Genomic DNA, 23,832 nt, shown 5'->3' on the forward strand with positions numbered 1-23,832 from the left:
TTTCAGCACTCACTTTCATGCTCTATTTGTATATCTACATTGATTGACGGGTGGACGCAGTGTGTGGGATATTCTACATTTATTTCACATGTGCACCACATCCAGTCACTGGGATAATAGTATGGCATGCCAGCAAACGACCTGCCTGCTTTCATGAAACTTCTTGGTCGCAAATATCCAATGGCATCCGTAATCGTCGCTCAAATTTGCACTCAGGCTACTCTACTTTCTTCACAGCCACGCCACACAAAATCAGGCTTTTGCTGCCGCAGACAGCAAGCCAAGAATGTAAAGTTTTGTGATTTGTCAACCTTATCAACCAAGTGGTGGTTGTAATTAAAAGTTCAGCGCAAGCACTAACCTCCGATATTGTGTTTGTGGCAACGATGTTCACGACGTGACTTGTGCAGATTGAGTCCAAAAATTTTCATAAACCATTGTTTGGTGCACAAAATATCAGCTGCCGTTTTACATTGGCTTTACGGTGCCTGTGGCTGATCTGCGAGTAAGCTTGAATAATCGAGCTTATTCAAAATATTGGTTTGGTCGACGAAGCAGCTTGGAAAGCCACAGAACATTTTCATGCCTTCATTGTTTTCAATAATATCTTTGAGTATTTTTCTCGGCAAACGATATGAAATATTGGCCAACATGCAATGACCGATATGTCACTTCACATTTATACTGCGGTATTCTGCTATCTTAACTGAAGGTCTCCAAGAATTAAATATCACCAGAGGGTACTATGCAAATGGCGTTCACTGTACCTTGATGGGGGTTGTTCATGGTGACTACTGCGAGTATTTCTCGTTCATTGTGCACAAATATGTTTAATTAGCTAAAAATATATATTCACCTAGTCAATAAGATGTCAACGAAAAAGTTGTAGATGATGTTCAGAAATGACCGATAACAGCATGTAATGCAACCTAGGGTTCTTGAATACCTTTTCTTTAAGAAAAAGAAAGCCTATGAAAATAAATAAAAATTTAATATAAAGCTCACTATGATTGTAATGACGCTTCTGCACACCAAAGATTGCATCAATCTTTATGCAAGCCTCATTAAATAGGGACACTGGGAACGAGCCTCCATGCTGTTTGCTCGACGTGTCGGGGGTTTTTGGTACGAATCTTCGGTTCCTAAGTCATTATCAAATGCGAGGTAGCACGATCTTCTAATGGATTGCTTTTCGAACCGTCGTAAGACCGCGGCCCAGGTTTTCACGTTGATAATTGCCACGGCTGGTCATGCATTCGCCGTCAGCACGAAGTTGTCGACAGGGTATACAAGCCAGTTGGTCATTCTGTACTCAAGCGAACACAGTAAAGGGTAAGAGTCAAGAGGGGAAGAAAAAAAAATATATTTATCAACTGACAATGATACACAAATGAAAAAATAGGATGCAAGAACACTAACAGACGTGCACTTAATATAGATCAATGATGACGACAAAAGAAATAATACCATGAGTAATTAACAGTGGATATAAGAACCGCCACTACACAAGAACACACTTAACAGGGGTCCACTAAAACAAAGTCCAAAAGAAAAAAAAATGATGGCATACGCACATTCGCATGGCCAGGCAGCGGCAGCAAGTTCGTAAACCATGGAGTTGAAGGCAGAGCTTTCCCGAAAAACGCTGGCAAGCTGATCTTGTTGCAGTGGATGCAATTGCTGTGCTGGGTTTCCTGGGAGTCTAAATCTGACGACTTCCCTTGAGCAGGTTCAGCTAACTCTAGGGAACTACTGTGAGCTTCATTGCAGACAGTCTGTTGTCTCTTACGTCAACTAGTCAGTCGGAGTTCAGACGTGGCTAGGCGGCCCAGGCGATACTGGGAGCAGCACTAGCCCCTCAGCGCTTCTCAGTAGGTAATAGGCTCAGCTTCTAGAATACTTGGCTGGGATTAAATCCTGCGTTTAAATAACTTCTCCTTTCCCTAGTTCCCTGGCTTAGGGAATGGCAGATATTGGTGACAATACAATCAAGTTCGCCCAGTTGTATCACGACTCCTCCTAAGGTTCTGGTGGCTGCCCCCCTTTTAATTAGGGGCAAGAGAACTGGTGATTCCCCCCTGCTGTTAGAGGTTGCACCCTTAGATTGCACCACGCAGACACACATGCACACCCTTAAGTCTTTAGCAGACTTCTGCTGTCCGTTGACAAACACAGAAGAAACAATGGTAGCTGGCCATACGGCTCCAAACCCTTTGACAACACATACGCTGTTAGCAATTCGTGGACACGTGATTGCACAGTGACACCACGTATTTCGTGGTATTCGCAACCCCTCCCTCCTTAGCAACCTTCTCAATGCATGCGCGGGGCAGAGAATGCACAGGGGTCCCCCACAAAAGACTTTCAGGACATCAAGGTCACACCAACAACAACAAAAAAAAAGAAAATTAAAAATCTCTAAACCTGCCTTCGACATTTTCAGTTGCTTGCCCGATTGGCTGGCAATACCTTTCTTGCTTGCTGGTTCCTACTCCCATGACCTTTTGGCACCCGTTGATCGGGGCTCTGCCAACTCAAATAATGCTGCACCGTGACAATAATACACACATTGTAATAGATGATGATGTTTACCTCTGGGACCGGATTTATTACTGGCGTAGGAATGCATGCATTGCCACATGGATCTTTTTTTTTGTAAATCATACAGGTTTCTTCCTTATAATTTTTTGCTTCTTCTTGTAGAAAAGAAAGGACCACACAAGACTGAGGTTGCTATATACACTGTTATCAGTCATTCCTCGACGTATTCCACAAGCTTTGCTTTGGCACCTTATTGAATAAGTAAGGCAATAAATGTTACCTCACTAAATTTATGTACAATTAAAGCTTGAAATAACGAACTTCGATATAACGAAGTTCTCGATATAACGAAGTGGTTACCTTTTCATAATCTCTTGTCCATAGACCACCATGTACTAGAACCTCAATATAACGAAATGTATTTGTACGCAATTTCAATATAACGAAATTTCGCTTCTGTAGCAAAGGAATGCCGAGACAATAAATGGAAACTTCCGCTGACGCAGATGGTCAAATGATTGAATTACAAGTGACTGCTTGCTAACGCGCCTCTCAAATCGCATGCAGCGCCACAAGAGTGACCGCTGAAGTGAAGCTGCATAATGTTCCGTATAAAGTCCAAGTGCGATAAGATCATATTGGGGCCCGCGCACTTTGTGCTTTATGTGCGAGGGAAAGTGTGCAAGGGTGAGCCTTCACGCACCAGTGTCCCCTCCCCACGCAAGCAAAAGTGGGGGAGGGGAGCGAGCTCGCAGTAACACGATCAGGCGCGAGTAGGGGAGGGGGAGTCGCGCTTACAGCCATGGCTGCGCATGGCTGTAAGCGCGACTGAGACTGAGCGCATATGCAACTCCCTGTTTGTAGGTAATCTACCGCGTGTGCAAAGAGCGGGCATGCCAAGATGGTGCGACATCATGCTAGCTGTCTTCCCGCACGTTTAGTATTGAAGGTTGCATAATCTAGAGTTTCAGTGACTCGGAGCGAGGGGCAGATGAAGCATACGCTCCCCGTTGCCGGCGCTTTCCAGTGCGGGCGATGCTATCAGCCGCAGGGGCAGAGTGCACGCGAAAGCGTGGCTGGCTTTGCTTAATTCATACCGCCTAACTGAAGATATCGTCGACGTGACACGAAACCATATCATTCGTCGCCGACACCCGAATTCATCAAAATTGTTTTCTCATTCAAATTTGCTTTCTTTGATTGCCCGATAATTCGGAAAATTCTGCGGCCCCTTTCCATGTAAGAAAAATCGATCGGCGACTTCAATACAACGGTTGAATTTCAATACAACGAAATTTTGATATAACAAAGCAAATTGCCAATTTTACCTACTTTGTTATTTAGCGGTTTAACTGTATTTGTTGGTTGTTCACAATGAAAAAAAGAACAGTCAACTAGCATTAACAAAAGTCTATCAACATAGAGTAGGCATTGTTTGCAGAAAGCCCTCAGTTATTTCTTTTTTTGCCACATTTAGTTGACACACCCGGTATGTAACTTAATGATGGTTTCTGTGAAACCCCTATAGGCTTCCTTTGTAGTTTCATGCCACAGTCATCTATATGACAACCTTTCCCTGTCATGAATTTTGATCGCTTAGCAGGATTCTGAGAAACTGATTTACTGTAACCTAATACTAGTGTCTGCAGAATCAAATAAATTGTCATTTATTCATCTGCCTGTATTTCACTCACATTGACATTTACCAAGCTACGCTGATGCATATTTATTGCTCCAAAACAGACAATTCATGCTCCAAACCTTCTACATAGTGCCATATTTGCTGCTCCTATTCTGAGAAAATGATTTACTGTAACCTAATACTAGTGTCTGCAAAATCAAATAAATTGTCATTTATTCATCTACCTGTATTTCACCCACATTGACATTTACCAAGCTGCGCTGACGCATATTTATTGCTCCAAAACAGACAATTCATGCTCCAAACCTTCTCCATAGTGCCATATTTGCTGCTCCTAGAGCTGCACCAAAGCTTCCTTGGCTGCTTCTATCCCTGTATGGTCTCCAGGCACATTAGCCCAACACTTCAGTCACTGCGCCACGGGTGCAGGTTTCTAACGCTTACCTATTTTTCAGCTTTACTACTCTTAGCTTGTGGCAACGAATGCTTTCACATGATTAAAATGCACATTCACGCTGAGAAACGTGCAAATGGGCCTAAAAGCACTCCTGTAATCATCTTCACTTGTGGAATGTTTGCATAAGAATCACAGGGCGACACTAAAGCCACAGTTTTACGTGACAGCATCTTATAGAAACAAGAGAGAGGACCCTATTGCGGGGGAGATTTGAATGTCTTATAATTCCCAACACTGCCACTCTCCATTGCTTGTGGCAGTTAGTACTTTCACATGATTGAAATGATCATTGACGCTTTGAAACATACAAACATATCTAAACAAACATCATGATAAATTCTTGCCCTTGCCACTTTTCAATCATGCCAACTGGTGCTTTGAGACAATTCAAATGCTAATTTGCACTAGTAATGCTAATAGTAAGACAATTTTAGTGTGAGCATGGGTCCGAAGAATGCTTCACATGTGCTAGTTCCCACAGCGTAGGGGATCTGCATGACTTTTTATTTTTTTGCCTCTTCTCGCTTTGGCATAGAAGGAACAGTCAATGAAGCGACTGCTGGAATGGAAGCAGCGCATGCTGCAGTCTCCCCTGTGCAAGAAGCCAGGCCAGCAGCAACCGCAGCAACAGCAGCAGCACCACCATCAGCAGCATGTTGTGCCTTCTCCTCAAGAACTCCAGTCGGCAGTGCTCCGCAAAACACCGGCGCCCGAGTCCTCACAGCCCCCCGAGCGGCCTCCGTTACCCGAAGAGTACAGAAGACGGGCTTCTGAGGGTTCTAGGCCAATGGATGGCATGCCAGGTGGTCGCTTCTTCAACACGGAGCCACGAGGAGAACCCGTGGGCCGGGCCCAAGAGTCATCAGCACCACCAGGACCAGATCTCATTCGTGGGTCTTCTTTCATAAATACCTCTGTTGCATTTGTTTTGTTGTGCATGTTTTCCTGTTTACTAGCTTTGGTATTGTGGTTCATTTGGTATTCCGTCACTCACTGGCACAACCAGAATGTTCTCTATTTGGTGAGTGAGTTTTTTATGCCCAGAAAAAGTCAAACCACCCAGCCACCCCACCCATCTCTCTCATTTTTTTCATGAAGAGACGTTAAAGGAAGGGTATATGGTTTATGCTGTTAGATTCTTGCTCCAGAATTGTCTTCAAAATGAAGGCTGATCTTCTCTTTCTTGAATTTCACACCTCAATCCTTGTGCTGTGATTTCAGCCTGTTATTGCTGATGTTGTGGCATTTACACACATCTGGATCCTTTCTGCACTGGAAAGGTCCACAGAAGTTGCCACAATGAGCCTTTGGCTGCTTTTGAATGCAGTGTACTGGTTTCCACATTGTCAAACAAATCATAATGTCATCAGCGTAGGCTTTTCAACCCTCTGTTGATGAGGCGAGCCTATTGGCAGTTGTGTAAGTGCAATCTTTAAACCTAGCATTGCTTCATACAGAATATGGTAATGCTATGCTAAAGCTTCCTAGTAACTACAGTTGTAACGCTGCCAGACTACATCCAGTGTACAGCGTTAAGATCCCTTAATGTAGTGTCTAAAAATTATTGCTGGTTATTTTTGGTTTCTTTCTCAGCTTTCCAAAATGTTTCTGTAATCAATCAGTCATAGAACTCCCTATGAGCATGGCTGCTTCCAGGAGAGAAAATAATGGTGCCGTCTTACAGGAAGGTTTAATGACCTTTGCGTTAAGTTACGCCCACATTTGATGTCATTGGTTTGTGGCTGCATAGGGGTATATTTAATGGCATTAGACAAAACAAAGTTTACAATCAAATTAATTTGAGCAACTCATTAAAATGTATTTCACAGCATAACATGTACTCAGAAGAATACCAAGAAATAAATAGACGAACAATAAAAGCAACACAATATGCAAATAGAAAATGTTAAATACATATGGGGTGTCTATTTTTCCCTAATACAAAGCTGCTATTTCTTTTGCCTGATAAGCAATGGGCATCATATTTGCATTTTCGTCATGCTCTGTCATGCCGGCCATGTTTGTTGACAACACATAGGGTTCATATCTTGCTCAAGTTCTGGGTCCAGTTTCATGGCGTAAGTATCCTTTGATTATTTATGTGACTGACCTGCAAATTTTAGATGATTACCATAAACCTCTAAACTGAATTTAATGAAAAAAGATCTTTTGCCAGAGCTGTTTGACAAGCCCTGGGAGACTATAGTATGCTAAGGTCATTCAGAGTCTTCAGTTTGGACTCTAGAGAAAATCAGCATGCATGTGAGCATTTGTGAAAGATTTCAGTTTGTTGTTCTCAATTGCCCAAAGGGTAGCACACTGGGTGTTGTATAGAGGTGAGACCCCATAACTCTCCTAGGAGGTTTATATATAGACATAATGAAAATGTAAAGACAAAGCGTGTGAAAAAAAAAGATGTTTACGACAGTACTTTGTCTTATTGATTACATGATGGAAGCACAAAAGAGTGTAGGTTGGTTTTGTAACAAATAAATGACTTTTGCTATGTCGGCGATTTGTTCACAACTCTGCTGCAGTGTATGAAAAGGAAAATGACCCATAATTGGTGTGGGCGTTCAGCACAGCTAGCATGTTTTAGGTCGTTGATCATAGCGAGTATGTGATATTCTGATAAGTAATTTTTACTGGAGGACATAAAATAATTTTGTGCATAATTTTGTAAAGCTAAATGAAAACATGGCGACAAATGCAATCTGTTACTGCTTGTATGTAAAGCATGCGGTAAGCAAATATAACCGAGCCTATTCTTTTTAATAGAGCCTTGCTCGTAATGACTACATCAGCTGCATGATGCTTAAAAAAGATCTTCCAGAAGAAAAATATTGTGACCTCTCTTCTTACCAACACCACAAGTGCAACAAATATACATAGTGCACCTTTTCAGCTGATTCTCTAGCAGCGCCCCTTTTTTATTATAATTATGATTCTTATGTTGGAAGCAAGCAGAAGAAATCCTTTCAGGGGAGAAACTTGTCTCTCCTGTGGTCCCATTAAGGTCATGCTGCCACTGACAGTATTGGGTCAGTATCTGAAACCCAGGATTTCAATGTTAACGGATAAGTAGACCACTAAAGCTTATACATTTTTGTTTTGCGAGCTCCGCAAGCTTCTGTGTAATATTGAGGTATTATTAGCAAGTAAAGAAAAAACATAGTATCGTAGAACCTCGTTCATATGTTTTGGAAAAACTGCCAGAGAAAACGTATTAACTGGGAAAACGTATGATCCGATGTAACTAAAAAAATTTGACAGACTCAACTATTGTTGACATCGACATAATTCGAAGCGTCGCGCGGATCATTGCGGGGCAAGACGCTGACGCGCATCAAACTGGTGGGGCTCCGGCGGCCCGAGACGCGTTTTATTGTTATGGTATTGCATGATGTTTTAAGAGAACGATGGGAAACTGAAACAAAATCGAGCTGGTGGGCGATGCCGGTTGCTGCCGAAGCGAGACATGTTGCTCACATCGCACCGCCTGCAGCAGGGAACGGCTGCGTGTTTGGATTATCGCCTACTAAAAACGTGCAGTACGCTACCACCGGCACTACGAACCACGCGCTGTGAAACAGATAGGTGATCATGCTTATCGCATTAGGTTTGGCAGCGATAGCTCTGAATGCGGCGTGCGACGACCCGGCCGGAGGTTTTCCGGTACCGGAATAAAGAACTGTGTGCGCCGTCGTTTTCACATGAGACAGGCGGCCATATACTATTGTCGATCACGCGCGCCTCGCGCCTTTTCTTGTTCACATGGGTTCTAGCTACCGGAAAACGTATACGATGGCAGTCTGCAACAGGGAACGGTGTGGCGTTTCGGTTATCGCCCATTAAACGCCTGCGCTACGCTTCCGATGGTACCCGCCGTGGTTGCTCAGTGGCTATGGTGTTGGGCTGCTGAGCACGAGGTCGCGGGATCGAATCCCGGCCACGGCGGCCACATTTCGATGGGGGCGAAATGCGAAAACACCCGTGTGCTTAGATTTAGGTGCACGTTAAAGAACCCCAGGTGGTCAAAATTTCCGGAGTCCTCCACTACGGCGTGCCTCATAATCAGAAAGTGGTTTTGGCACGTAAAACCCCAAATATTATTATTATTACGCTTCCGATGGCACCACGCGCTGTAAAACAGATAAGTGAAGATGCTTATCACAATAGGATAGGCGGTGATAGCTGTGAATACCGCGTGCGACGACCCTGGACAAGGATTTGCTGGTACTGAAATGAGAAACTGAGTGTGCGCCGCTGTTTTCGCATGAGACGGGTGGGCGAGTATTGCGGTGAAGCTGCCGCTGTGGGCAGCTATGTACTGTTCTCGATCGCACGTGCCTTGCACATTTTCTTGTTTGCATGGGATCAAGCGGCCGGAAAACGTATCATACGATCGCAGTTTGGCGACATACTGGGGGGCGATCGGAGACTGTTCAACGAGTTCGATCGGTTACCGGCGCACCGACAGCGCCTGCCGCGGGGTGCGGCCACGTTTTTGGTGACGTCAAAATGACGACGCGCTCCTGTCAATCATCGTGCAACCGAGCACGTCGTCTGCTAGGCACCGAACCCGATGGGAGTTGGGAAGCTTGGAGTGATCATACGCTCGTTATGAGACCGGCATGTAGGAAGGAAACTGAGGAGAGGCCCCACCCCCTCCGTGCGCTAGGAGAAAAGTGTGGAGGAAATGACGTAGTAGGTTCTCCTCATTTTTGCTGTTTTTTTATTTCTTTGCTGTAGCGGCCACGCCTTTCGGGCCACAGTGGCGACTTTGTTATGGATCTGTGCGCTCACACGTATTGCTTCGTAGGTTTCGTACCGTGGCAAAGGCACCGTGCGGGCAAGTTTGCGTTGGTCTCTGTGTTTTGTTGCGCTGCGTTATCTGGACTGTGCTCTACCAGATGTTGCTGTGGCCAGGTGGGACAGGAGGAACTAAAGTTCGTGAAATGAACGCGCATGCAACACTGTATGCAATGTACCATGCCACAACAATGGCTATGGACGAAGGAATATCCGTGGGAAATTTTGTCCTCTTTGGAAGAATCATGCTAACATGCTAACAGTTGTCTAGTATTGCTGCGGAGCGCGCGGGTCCAAGTAGCACGGTTGTGCGCAGCGCGGCATGGTTTCGCGAGAAATGTAAGCAAGAGAGGGAGAGCTGGCCCGATAGGCGGAGCAACGCCAACTTCCGGCTCCACTTTAGCTTCACAAAGAGTGACGTCAGGGCCTCTCCTTAGTTTCCTTACTCCGTGGAGACCGGCTTCGCATGACGTGCCAGGTGGATTGGATTGGATCCAACCGGCTGCTGCGACTGCGGAATGGCATGCTCGGATTCAATGCATAGTTTGATTCGAGAAAATGGTGCTTGCGTTGGGGAACTTAGGTTGTTGCGCTGGCGTTGCTCGAGGAGGTAGGAGAGCGGGTGGCAGTGCGAAACGCGTTTGAAGAAATGGCACAAAGGGAATCCCGGCATCGCTTTCGTGTCTCGAAACAAATAGTGCGTTAGCTGTGCAGCAAAATCGACCCCATCATCGGTGCCAGTGACCCACTGAAATGTTGTTGCTACCCCTTGAAAAGTGTGCCACTGTTCCCATTGTTTCTTTGTTTTTTCTTCTTGCTGTGCGCGTCACTACCTAGGGACGACGCAGAGAAACTAATAATTGTAAATTGTAGTAATGACACGTACTACTATTGGAAGACGTGTTTAAGCTTGAGAAGAAAAAAATACATTTTTAGATAAAGATTTCATTCATTGGAAGACGAGAAACATTTTGCTTTGTAGTACGTATACTGTCTGCAAGCAGACGACAAACGAGGAAAGTAAACTTCCGGGGAGTTCACCGCTTGCTGATTGGCTGCTCTCTCCGCCCTGTTCTCAGAAATTTTGCATACTGCCACTTTGTGACATTGCAGCAACCGAACAGAACGCGTATCGAATAAAGATCTCCGATTGCACCCCTGAACGTTGGTGTCGAAAAATCGTGTTTTCCGGAAACGTATAAACCGGTAAAAAATGAGCCTAACTCTATTGGGTCATTTTTTTGTGTTCTCAATTGCTAACGTTAGCGCCGGCAAAACGTGCGTAATGGGAGCGTATCAACAAGGTTCTTCTGTATATACATGTACAAACTGGGGTAGCTATTGCAGTTCTCATAAGCCCTCACGTTGATCAGAATCAATGGCTGGAATTTCATGCTAGAGTAAGGTGCTCATTTATGTTCTCTGCCAGCCTGTGTTGCGACACTTGCGATGTTATGTGCACCTTGTTACGTCTCAACATGGCCAGTGGCGTTAATTAGATGTTTGCCATGAGGCATCCCCCACCCATCCATCAGTGCCTACCTAGAAGTCAATGCAGTGTTGACACCGACGACTGACAGGCCCACATAAGGCACCCACCCCCACCACTACCTGACAGCCTGAACTAATGATGAAAAGGGCCCATGTCAAAGGCTACCGAAGCCCAGAACCGACTGCGGATTCCCATCCTGCCACATATTCCATAACATAGGGCTTCGGAGGCAGGGTTACTGCGGCCGAGGCTCCTGATGTGACTCTGACGTTTAACTTGCTCCTGCACAGAGTGGGCTTCCGTAACTGGAGCCACGTAACCAAGCCAATAAACCCCCCTTTTTTTTTTAATTTATAAATACTGCGATCTTAAACAAGATCTTAGCAGTGTGGTACACGAGTAAGTTCACAAAACAAAATAAATACAAAAATGGGGAATTGCACTAAAAAAATTCGTCACATTTCTTCATTCCTACTACTGGACATACTCGTCGATGAGCTTGATGGATTCCTTGCCCTGACGCCACCCTAAGCCACAACAACCTTTGCAGGATGGGAAATCACAATGCAAAGTTGAAATGCAAGGATTGCATGCAGTGTGAGCTTGTTGGTAAAGCATCCTGAATAGGTGTACGGTAGCACAATTAAAAGATAGGACAAAAGAAGACACATAGGGACACACAGAGCGCTATATATATAGCGCTATGTCGCTGTATGTGTCCCTATGTGCCTTCTTTTATCCTGTCTTCTAATTGTGCTACCGTACACCTATTGAAATGCAAGGAGCCTGCTGCCTTTTTTCCCATTTCGCAGCCCATCATAATATTGATTTCTTGACAGAAATGCTACTGCAAAGTTATTAACACAGAGATAGTTGCTACGTACATCTGAAAACCTGTAAATTTCTTCACAATGTTCATGAACTCGGGCTTAGAAAATGCTGCACATAGCTGAAAACTGTGCAATCTCTCACTGCTTGATTTTTTAGCTGCTGCTACAACCCAGGACTACCTGTATTTGCCAAATCTTCAGCTGGCAGTATCTGAGAGGCACGAACTCACCATTACCGAGTCATGATGACTATATAAATTGCTCTCCTGTAAGAATCTGCTTTGCAACACTGGTTGGCCAGCAGCAATATGCATAGCATTCAAGAAATGCATGAAATTGTTATTTTGATTCATTAAAACAAGGGTATATTAAAGAAGAAAACTAGCCAGAAATTCTAAGAGGAAGTCTCTCTGAAGTGCAGGTTGGCAATTTGGGTGAATAATGTTGCCTTCTTGAGAATTGCTGCTTTTAGATTGCTTCGCAGACAGTGCATATTGTAGTTGTTGTAATGGGCTAAAGTTGCTAATTGTAGTAAATTTTATGCTTCTGGACTTATCAAATCCTAATTTTGGTAAATTGCCAGCAATGCATGTTAAACCTAGTTTTTTTTTTGTGCTGGTCCCATAGGATACCATGTAAAACGTGGGGATGCACCTTAAGTGCATTTTTTAGAAGTGCTGTGAACCTTGTATTACCTTGTTACCCTCGTAAAACTTTGGGCTGCCTTTGGCAGTGACGTGGGCAGAGAAATTTTTCTGCTAAAATCATTCCTTCTACATATTTGGAAATGAGCATTCTAGCCATCATGGAAGATATTGAGTGGCTTTCCTATTGGTTCCGGAAGGTGTGCAATCATTAGCACCTCTTACATCAAGAGGCTTTTCTGCTTTTTTTTCTTTTTTTTTTTTTTGTCGTGTGTGTGCACTTATTTGAGCTTGCAGTCACCAGCATGCCCTGCTTAGCCATCATTAATTTAAGAGGCTTCAGATTAATTGCCTTGCCTTCTTGAAAAAGTTGTGCGATTTTGATGCTGCCTGTCCACTCTGTGTCACTATTTATAGTAGCCTGTTGCATCAAGGCCTGTCTGTGTTTTGTTGTTGTTATTCATGATGTAGCATGGTTAAGTTTCACTTTCGTTGAACCTGTTTTGTTTTTTCTGTTTGGTCCCCTTACCCCCTCCTCTTTTCTTTCTAAAATCCTCAAAAAACAACAATAGAGCATGCAAAGATGTCACCTTCAAGGTACAGTGACAGCCCGGATTATGTTAACTTGCGGAACCTTCGTTGTGATCCTGAATTTTACCACAAGAAACAGTCCCAAAGTTACACGCCCCACAATGTGCAAAGCCAGAAGCCCCTGCGTTCCTGCTTGAGCCAGTCAAGTGGTGACCGGAGACCATTGCCTGCACAGCATGAACAAGCAGGCACCGATTGGAGCCAGCCGTCGTCAAGAGTAGATCAAGGCTCTACTGGTTTACCGAGTGAAACTTCTCCATTCAGTCACCGTCATGATTCTCATAGCACAATTCAGTCGCGTGCTTTTAGTCCCTTTGAGAAAGCTTACTCCAGTGAAGTACACAGCAGGTCTTACACTGAAGCACATGACAAGCCTTGCACTGAAGACAACCATTCTAGCTTCTACGACACTGCTTATGTGCATTCTGACAGGCAGCTGAGCCCAACTAACATTCTTGTGCAACGAGGCAACCAAAGTGCAACTGCTAGTAGTCACATAAACAGGGAAAAAAAGGCTCAGCTACTGCAAGAGCAATTCACTGAAGCCAGGCAGACAAGTTACTCTTCACCAGGTTCCTCTTTGCCAAGGCACCAGCATGACGAATCAACATTTCTTGAGGAAAAGAGTTTGCTGCAAGCTAGGCAGTTCACGTCCCCTCACAGCAGTGCTGTTAGAGACTCGAAGATTGTTCTCAGGCATCACAACACCCAGCTATTGTCTGATGACCGTGCCACCGATCGGGACAGCAGTCTGTCAAGGTCAGACCAAGGTTTGGGCAGTCCACGACCTGACGTGCCCCAAGAAAGGCTCTATGGCAATGCTGACATGTGGCTTCACAAGAATAGCTCTGGCTCTTCATGCATGTCACAGTGCGCTAAAACCACCACGCAGGATGAGGAGGCGTTCTACATCAAGAAAGAAGACTATTACAAAGCTTCACAAATGTTCTATCCCAAGCAGCCTGCTTCGAAGACCCTTCTAGGTTCCATTTCTGACCTAGAAAGCAGTGGTAGTGGTGCTGCTGAAATGGAGACCTTTGACAGCCGTTACCGTCGCAGCTCAGCCACACCGAAAAGTCCGCAGTGGGAAATTGACAAGGATGTGGGACTTCCAGTCCCTGACAACTTGGACGTTTCCTTCCAGTCAACTAGCAATAATTCTGTCTTTGAAGCATCGTGCGAGTGCCAAACACCAGGGGATCAGAGCCCGGAGCTGTTTCAGGGCACTCTGCGCCCCAATCGAACATACGTGAGGGACCGGCAACCCTCCAAGAGTCCCATTCATCCGTCAAAAGACCTTGGCAACGACACCGAAGCAACCGAAGTGAAAACTCCTGTGGGCAACTCAAGCTTTGAAGAAATGAGAGCTGCATACCAGAAAAAGAAGGAAGCACCGCCTGTGAACATAGTACAGGACAGAATTAAGTGCTTTGAGCCCAAAGACGAGAAGAGTCCAAGCCACGGGGAAAGTGTTCGAGAAAGCTGGGAAGCTGCAGAGCAAAAGCAAATGGGAGAGAGAAATGCATCATCAGTGTGCAATAATGAAAGTCCACAGGATGTTGAGTTCAGGGCCAGTGCTTCCGACGCGGAGAAGATTGACTCCCTAGCAAAGTATGGCAGCACGTCCATCCTTGCTAGCCTACATAGAAGTGCAGAGTTGAACCGAGAGAGTGCACAGCATACGCAACATGATAAGCTTCGACAAGAACAGGTGCAAAAGCCAGACACAGTGCTGTTTCTCAGGCACTGTTCGCAAGAACCACCCCCTTGCTCAGTGCAGTCTAAACCACCTGAGGCGCACTACCTTCCCATGGGCTGGCTGACAAGTGAGGCAGATTACGTTTCCATGAATGTTGATCTTAGTCCTGGTTGTTCTCTTGAAGAGCCAGTTTACAATGAGCCCATGTTGCCAGTCTCTAGCTACGCTCATGAGTCTTACGGAAAGTCTTCATTGGCTTGTCAAGTCCTTAAATCTGAAAGTTCAGGATCGAGCAGCAACGGTTCTGCTGAAAACATTTACGAGCAAGTCCAACAGACCTCAGAAGACTTGCATGCCATGCCGTATCACAGCACAGGGGACAGTGTACAGTCTAAAAGAGAAAGTCCCCCTGTTTATGAAGAGCCATACCGACTGGCACCTTCGCAGCCTGAGAGCAAGTCACCTGAGAAGCCAAAGAGTCATGAGTTGTTTATGAAAGACGGATGCAAGCAGCTTGTGAAGAAGGCCATCCCAGATTTGTTGCACCATGAGGAGGTCAAGGACTCTGGAGCCTCAGATGCGGATGATGAGGCTAGCCGGGCCGACTTTGACACTGCCACTTCATCTCTGCCGAGCTACCAGAAAGAAATTCTGAATGATCATCTGTCTTCTGTCCCTCTTCGCTCATCGGCACAGCCCTACTTACCTGTTTACACGTCGCACACCACAAAATACTCATTCAAAAAGGAAAGAAAGCCTGAGGATACATCAGTACAAAGTACTGATGCTTTTAGAGAACCTGAGAAATGCAGCCCGAGCCAGCATTCCAAGTTTGTGTCCTTTGCTGGAACAGCCACATTGACAAATTCCAAGGTGAACCCTGATGCATTTGTCAAATTTTCTTCTTACCAGAGTGAGAACAGGCCCACTAGTATTGGACTGTTGAAGAGCCTCGACGGTGAGACGAGCTCCAGTGAAGCTGGTTCTAGCTTGACCAGCTCCGTGGTTAAAACAAGCAGTGCAGATGCCTCGCTCCGCTGCTCCTCAACTCAGGGCAACTTTAGCCAGGTTTCGTCGCCCCTTCTGTCTACTGCCCCTGACGTCTTGCCATCGGAAGTTCGAAGTGTTGTCTCAGAGTGCAACTCCAACAAGGTGCTAAACAGCAGCAACAGCAGCAACAGTGCACCATACTACTACTCAGACATCTTTGGCGACAAACTCGGATCAGCTTTTGGCAGCTCAGCAGCACGACCTGCTAGTCAGCAGCTGCGCACAACACCCAACATGCTCAACAATACTCGTGATGTGACATCTATGTCCCCACATTCCAAGGACCATGTTGGTCGTAAGGTCAACAAGATCTCAACTCCACAAACTGGGCTTGGTGTCAGCCATACACGCACGCGCAGCGAGCCGCAGTCAACAGACGACTTGGAGAGCACCCTTCGCGGTCTTCTCCATCCCGCGAACACCCGCAAGTTTTCCGACGCCGAGCGCAACAAATATGTTGCCGGTCACACACTCGAAAAGACATCGCATATGTCGCGCTCTGTTCTCTGCCATATGCGCAGTAAGCAGGCAGCTGAAACAAGCCAGCCAAAGTCAAAGGAATGCGCTCCCCCTCCACATGACTCTGGAGAAGGTGCCGAATGTCGGAGCTCTGGGAGGATGCTGCCGAGGCGTCTGTCTCGCTCGCTGGAAGACATCATCGACAGCTCACCGGCAGAGCATGTGAGTCGCAGCAAGACACCTGTGATACCAACATGCTGTCAAGATGAGCCCTACTACGAGAACGTTGGGTTTGGGAGTGCACGTGCGCAGGCGTCACCTTCGAAAGCACTCAGTGGGGCTAGCCCTCAGGTGTCGCCAGCAAAGCACAGCATTTACGATGGTGAGGATTTGTGCAGGGAGTTTGTGGCTGCCAGCGTGCTGAGTGATCCCCTTGGGATCCTGGGGAAATCTGCTGGACAACTTCCTGCTGAAAAGCAGCAGAAGACAGCGGCTTGCAGCAGCGGCTTCATGCAGATGGGTTCCTTGAGCTCCAGTCTGGGATCGCTCAAGTTGTCTTCGCCTGAGCGTCAGGAGGCTCCTTTATATTCCAGCTGTAGCCCTCATGTTGAAACAGGTAAACCACATTCTCGCTCTCTCTCTTTTTTTTTCTGCAATGGAAATCACTTGTTTAGCAGTTAGATTATTTCTACTTTCAATTTGACCCTGCAAACCTGCACGGATTTGTTTATATGTTGAGTGTGCATGTTTATGCATTTTTAGCCTGCGACTTTCTTTTTATATAATCTATATTTATTCTCTTTACTGCCTCATGGTCATGTAACTATTGCCTCTTCTTGTGTCTCTTCAATTCTCATCTTTAATTTTCTTGCAGGTAAGCGTTGCTGGTCCAATGACTTCCCAAAGTCTGCTGTTCAAGGTGATCTGCACAGGCACAGTATTGACAGTTTGCACACTCGAGGAATGGAAGTTCAACTAAGAAATGTAAGTGTGCGCATATACTGTTTTTAATGGTCTTACCTGTCACATTATCCTAGTGCCAGACTTGTACACATTACAGAAAAATGTAACCAATTACAATTACAACTGCACAATTACATGACTAAAGATGTAATTGATTACAGTTACCAATTACTGCCCCACGAAATATTGAGGAGTTACTTAAAAATAATTGAAGACTTCCTAGGTTACTTTCCTCCGAACTTTTCATAACATTGTACAGATGCCGTAAACTCGAGCTGGCCTGTTACATTCAGCATATTTTCTGCAGCCCTCCATACATTGCTTATGTTTACTAGCAATTACTTTTTAAAAAATTTAATCAGTCATCTTCTCTCGTTTTGGTTGTGAAGACATCAGCAGCGATACCGAAAACTTGATCTATATGTATGCTGTGGAGAAGTGCAGTGTTGTCATTACTTAGCATCTGTGTCCTCTATGAAGTGCGGCGCTTCATTGTTGCTGGGACTTGACGAAGATGCTCTGGTTGGGCCAGTGAAAACATGTAAAAATCGTCCATAGGTGATATCTTGGCATTAACATCCTAAGTGGCTGTCACTATCGAGACATACCAGCACCTGTTAAATTTGTAGGCCGACGTCTGGTGGAGTGTTAACATGAGCAAACAAATATTGAGCTCCTGTGTTTGCCCGCCTTGTCTCGTCGATAAAGTAACAAATTACATGTAATTGTTTACTGAAAAAGTAATTGAATTGCAGTGAGCATTACAGAGTAAAAACTGTAATCGTTAAATTACAATATTACCAAATGTTACCAAATGACCAAATAGATTGCAGGCAATTACCATATTCACTTGCATAATGAATGCACTTTTTTTCCCAAATCAATATGTGAATTCGCTTCAATGCAAACTGAGCGGTGAGAACGTAGCACGCACAAAGGTATGAGCTGTCATCGGCTCAGCTCCCGACGCAGATCATTTTTAGATAGGGTGCGCTGCGGCCACACAATGTGCAGTTGCTGCTGGAGTAAAACGCAGCGCCCCCCCTATTGCCTCTCTTCTCCCTGACACCGTGCGCGCGACGAAAGGCGGTGCGAGAGATTGAGCCGGGATCGTCGGCTTCCCTCACGCGCGTTCACTCACGCCTACACCATGCGGCATGCGGCACCGGCGACATTGGCAAAAATGCACCTAGAGCGTCCATACAATTGCTATCGCAATAAAAGTAGGAGACATGGTACGATTCGGTGTCCAATACAGCGTCAGATGCAACCACACCCGCCAGACGGCATATCAGACGCCGAATCATACCATGTGTCTCCTACTTCACGGCAGCAAGTTCAAGGTGCGATCATTATGCAAGAAAAAAAAAAAAAACACTTCTTGATGGGAAAAGTGGGGGCTGCGTTCATTACGTGAATAAATACGGTAAGTACATGTAGTTCGTACATACAAGTCTGCCTAGTGCATACACTCAATAGTGTTCCTACTTTCTGCAGTCACCTGAAAGGGCCTCTGAGCCGACATCTCCATCCAGTCCAAATCTGAGCCATAGCATTTCAGCTGGTGATCTGCTAGGAAAAAGTGTAAGTCTGAAAAACTTATTGTGCTTGGTTAGTTGTTTCAGTCTGTGCGCATCACTTTCATGCAGCCATCCATGATTCTCTTGAGATTTACTTCATTCTAACTCCAAATTTTGGTGAACCGGAATGTATTGTATTTACCCGAATGTAACGCACACTTTCTGTCCGGTAAAATGGGTGTGAAAATTGCTTGTGCATTACAATTGGTTACGAAACCAAAAACTGCGTTCATGGCATTGGGCGTCAGAGCCGTCAAACGCTGCTTCATTGCCATCACAAGGTGGCAGCAGAGCATGTTTTTATGAAGGCTGCTGTGGGTTCGTTTTGTGCTTGACTACGATCTGGAGTGATATTCTCAGTCACATGCCTTCAGAGATACTATCCCTTTCACGAGATTTCGCACAGCTGAGCACCAAATGCATTGGAGCATGTCTGGTCATCAGCGTTCCTGGCACTATGCCAAGCTCACTATCTGTGCACAGTTCCAGGAATGCTGCTGGCCGCATACTTCCACAATTTCGATGCAGAGTCATGTAAAATCTTGCAGAAGTGAGACGCGTAATAGCAGTTCTAAATCTCATCGTTCGAGAATACTGCCCCTGTTCTTTTTGCTTTTCCTTTTTCTGACAAACGCAAGCCAAAGGTAAAGGTTTGATGTGTCACTACCATAATGCCGCATGCTATAAAAATGACAAGGAAAGATGCGCAGGATGCCGAGACCAAACCTATTATTTTGCACTTGAGGCCAGTTAACAGTTCTTTATAGTAAGCCCATAATTTCACTTAGGACTAGAAAATAGCACTTGGTCATTCCTACTGCTAAAGCAAATACTTATCTTCAAGGAAAAAAATAACTGTTCATAACAAAAGAGGCAATATGGGGACATGACGTACAAAGACTATGACATCTGACCCATGAACTTGCTTTAACCCCTTGAAAGTCACCACTGTACACATATGGTGGTGGAAACAAATCTCAAGTGACCACGGCTGTACATGAAGCAACTGAATATCAGAAAAACGTACGTTTTTGGGATGAAGCATCGCCTGACATTATTCCTGAGGTGCTGACTTCTAGCAAAAAATTTTATTGTGCTGCTGCCCCTCTGCTTTCATCAAAACTGAGTTTTTTTTGCTTCGGCGTATGGTGTCTAAAACCATGTTAGATTGGGAGTATTTTTGCTTCGCCTAGCTTACTGCTATGTGCTCACACCTGTGCTTGGGCACTTTATGTTCTGAATTCTCATGTGTATCATTTCCAAGTAAGGGCATTGGAAACACTGATTTCTATCTCATTTCTTACCACTTAAAGCGCAAGGTGCTTGCTCACATGGCTCTCTCGCAGGTGTGTGATTACTTTGCCAGAATTGTGGTGCAGTAAAAGACGAGGGACAACAGAAGCAACATAGACAGGTGCACTCTGCTTCTGTCGTCACTCATCTTTTGCTGCACCAAAATTCTGGTAACCAATGCACCAATTAGCGCAGTAACTTGTTTCATTGAAGAACCTTCTTTGTGTACTTTGTTTACAGGTGGGTGCTTACAAGCCAGTGATACTGTTATGCAAAAAAGAGGTGAGGCATGCAGACAGGACACCAGAGTAGAGAAGTGGACAACACTTGTTGTGCACTTCTCTACTCTTGTGTCCTGTCTGCAGGCCTCACCTCTTTTCTGCATAATGAATCCTTACCAACTAGCTCAGCTTTCTGTCGTTCTAAGCTTCATTTCCAGTGATACTGCTGCACATTCGTCAGTATTTGGGAGATACGCAAGGACCGATAGAATCTAATATAGTGCTCTCACACTTGATTACAGCAATTTTCTCACTCGCTTTGTTTTCCTGATGGGTGCGCACCACTGAGCTTGCTTGCGGGCATTCACATGGCATGCCTCACTTTTGCTCTGGCTGTGCATCCTGGGGCTGTCTTCTATAATGATTCGCGTCATTCATTTTCCATTCTTCTTGCCCTTTGTCATTTAGACATAGATTGAAAGTCGCCGCAACGCTGTCTAGTTTGGGATGGCACCCTCGGTGCAACACATGAATGAGGCGAGATGTGAAATGGAACATTTCTAAATATTGGCCCAATTTGTGTGAAACCTGTTTAAAACAAAAATAAGTTGTGTTAATGCTATCACATTTGTAAGAAATCGGAGGTGGGCGAATGCCAAATTTTTCAAATGCAAATCGAATATGAATAGTAAATATTGAATATTGAATTGAATAGTCAAGCATAGATGCACATACAGTTAAACCTCGATATAACGAACTTCAGTATAACGAAATTCTCAATATAACAAAGTATTAACTTTTCATAACCTCTTGTCCATTGAACACCGTGTATTTGGAACCTCAATACAACGAAGTGTGTTTGCATGCAATTTCAATGTAACGAAATTTCACTACCACTGCAAAGGAATGCCGAGACAATGAATGGAAACTTCCGTCAATGCAGATGGTCAAACGATTGAATTACAAGGTGCTGCTTGCAAATGGACCTCTCAAATCGCGTGCAGAATGACTGCCGAAGTGGAGCCGCATCGTGCTGCGTATAAAGTACAAGTGCGATAACATCCTACCTTGCGTCATACACTGTGTGATTTAGGTGCGAAGTGAAAGCGTGCGAGGGTGAGGCAAGAAAGATGGTGCCTTCATGCACGAGTGCCGCCTCTCCGCGCGAGCAAAGGGAAAGAAGGGAGGGGAGCGAGCTCGTGGTAACACGATCAAGCACGCGTGAGGGGGGTAAGTTGGCGCACGTTTCTACAGAGGCTGTGCATGGCTGTAGGCATGGCTGAGCGCATACACAGCCACGCACCCGGCTTTATTTGTCAAAATTAATTGTTTTCTCATTCAAGTTTGCTTTTTTCGATTGCTCGATAATTCAGAAAATTCTGCGGCCCCTTCCTGTGTAAGAAAAGCCGATTGGTGACTACTTTTTTGCATAAAAAGTTGAATTTCAGTACACTTAGATCTCGTTATAGTGAAATGGCTTGTAATGAAATAATGGATATAACGAAAGAATTGTAATTCCCTTTGAAAGTCCCCATAGAAACCCATGTGCTTAAAATTTCATTTTTACGAATAAAGATTCATTGATCAATGGATATAACGAAAAATATTCATTCCAAAATTGCACCTAACAAGCCACTTTGTACACAACATATATATTTCTTAAATTGTGCGACGCGTTGCGGCCCTCCAATGCAGCAGTTCAAATCTCCGGCGGCGGCCCCTCATCATCCGGCAACGCTCCAAGCCAAGCCAAGCTGGCCAAGCAGCCAAGCCACTCCGTCCGTTGTGTGCAGTGCGCACTCCCAGCTGAGTGCCGCGCGCCTTTGTTTGCGTTGTTCCATACGCTGTCCGTCAGTGCTTTTTACGCCGTGTCGTCAGTTTCACGACAGGGAAATTAATGGCAGCAGCAGCAGCAGCAGCTTGAAGCTAAAACGGAAAGTTATCGCCTTGGATCAGAAGGCAGCCATAATTAAGGCTGTTGCGTCAGCCACGAAGAAAACTAAAGTGGCCAAGGAGTTCGGCATCGCGCCGAGTGCCCTTTCTACAATCCTCAGCAGCAAAGAAGTCATCGCTGGCGCTGGCGCACGTGGCGTGAAAGGTAGCTGGAAGAAGCTGCGGTATCCTGCCTTGGAAGCTGTGGAAGAGGCGCTGTTCAAGTGGTTTTTTATATGCAAGGGCTGCTAAATTGCCCGTGAGTAAGGCAGTGCTCCAGAGAAAAGTGAGAGACTTTGCTTGCATCATGGGCTGCGACAGCTTTGTTGCAAGCGATGGCTGGCTGCGGAATTTTAAGGAGTGCTGCGATATTGTTGGCAGGGTTGTCACTGGCGAGTCCCAGGCTATGGACAATGAATTCGCAACGGCGTGGGTGAAAGCTAGCATTGGTCCTCTCCTTGAAAAGTATGAAGAGAAAGATGTGTTCAGCGCTGACGAAACAACTCTCTTCTACCAAATGTTACCACAGAAGACCCTATCATTAAAAGGTGAGCTCTGTCGTGACGAGAAACATAGTAAGGTCCGCATCACTATGCTCCTTTGTACGACTATGAACGGATTGGAGAAGATGCCACCTTTGGTGATAGACAAAAGCGAGTTGCCACAATGCTTTTAAAGGACACAGGCGACTTCAACCGCAGTACTTATCAAACCGGAAAGCCTGGATGACAAGGGAAGTTTTTTGCGGTATGACTGGGATGAGAAGTTAGAGAGCCAGAATCGCAAGGTATGCCTTTTTCTAGGACAACTGTGCTGCCCACCACACCACTGCTGCACTGATGAACATTGAACTTCGGTTCTTGCCCCCGAACTGCACGGCAGTGATACAACCCCCTTGATCAAGCCGTGATAATGTCATTTCAGGTTGGATACTGGAAACGGGTGATAGACCGACTCGAGTTAAGCATGCAGTTGAACCGTGACACGAAGGTCGTCTTGTATATATGGCAGTAGAGATGCTTAATGCGGCATGGATGGATGTGACAGCCAACACCATCACCAACTGCTTTCGACATGCATCATTTGCTGCCAACGGAAGCAACCCTGACACCGACGACTCAATGGACTGAATTGCCTTACCCAGTGGTGCCGCTGTATCAGACGAAGCTTTAGCGTCATGGAGGGTGCTCCACGATGCCAGTGTAGTGTGTGAAGGTGAAACCTGCGATTACGTGAGCGTGGATGCTGACGTTCTGGCAACGGAGGAGCTGACAGACGACGACTTTGTGCTTGCTGCCCAAGAGCACGAAGGAAGCGATGATGAAGGTGCCACAGGTGACAACGACACTCCGCCCTGTGCTTACGATGTACTGACATCGTCCCAGGTTCTGGACTCTGTGGACCTGCTGCGCTGCTACTTCGGCGGCCACGAAGACGGTGCAGATGGGCTAGAGATGGCTGCTGCTGCCGAGAAGGCCGTCCTTCAGTTAAGGAAGACACAGCAGCGAAGCATAACCGATTATTTTGCGCCGTCAACACGAAAGGTTCGCGCCATCGACATGGAAGGCATTAAAATCAGTTCTTATGTGTTTGATTCCAGTTTCTCCCTGTGTGCGATATCGGTAA

General features: G+C 45.4%; 1 protein-coding gene across 7 annotated transcripts in view; it reads left to right on the top strand.

The window, feature by feature from the left end:
• The window catches only part of LOC142579575 (uncharacterized), a 113,107-nt gene that overhangs the window by 11,280 nt on the left and 77,995 nt on the right, over window positions 1-23,832 (top strand). For 6 of the 7 annotated variants that reach the window (XM_075689934.1, XM_075689938.1, XM_075689935.1 and 3 more), the window contains exons 8-11: window positions 5,176-5,530; window positions 12,991-16,833; window positions 17,092-17,201; window positions 18,678-18,764. In XM_075689934.1, coding sequence (XP_075546049.1) covers window positions 5,176-5,530; window positions 12,991-16,833; window positions 17,092-17,201; window positions 18,678-18,764 — 4,395 coding nt within the window. The remainder of the gene's footprint in view (window positions 1-5,175; window positions 5,531-12,990; window positions 16,834-17,091; window positions 17,202-18,677; window positions 18,765-23,832) is intronic. The other variant, XM_075689933.1, reaches the window with a different exon arrangement.

The sequence above is a fragment of the Dermacentor variabilis genome, chromosome 4 (genome assembly GCF_050947875.1).
Source record: "Dermacentor variabilis isolate Ectoservices chromosome 4, ASM5094787v1, whole genome shotgun sequence".
Classification (NCBI taxonomy): domain Eukaryota; kingdom Metazoa; phylum Arthropoda; class Arachnida; order Ixodida; family Ixodidae; genus Dermacentor; species Dermacentor variabilis.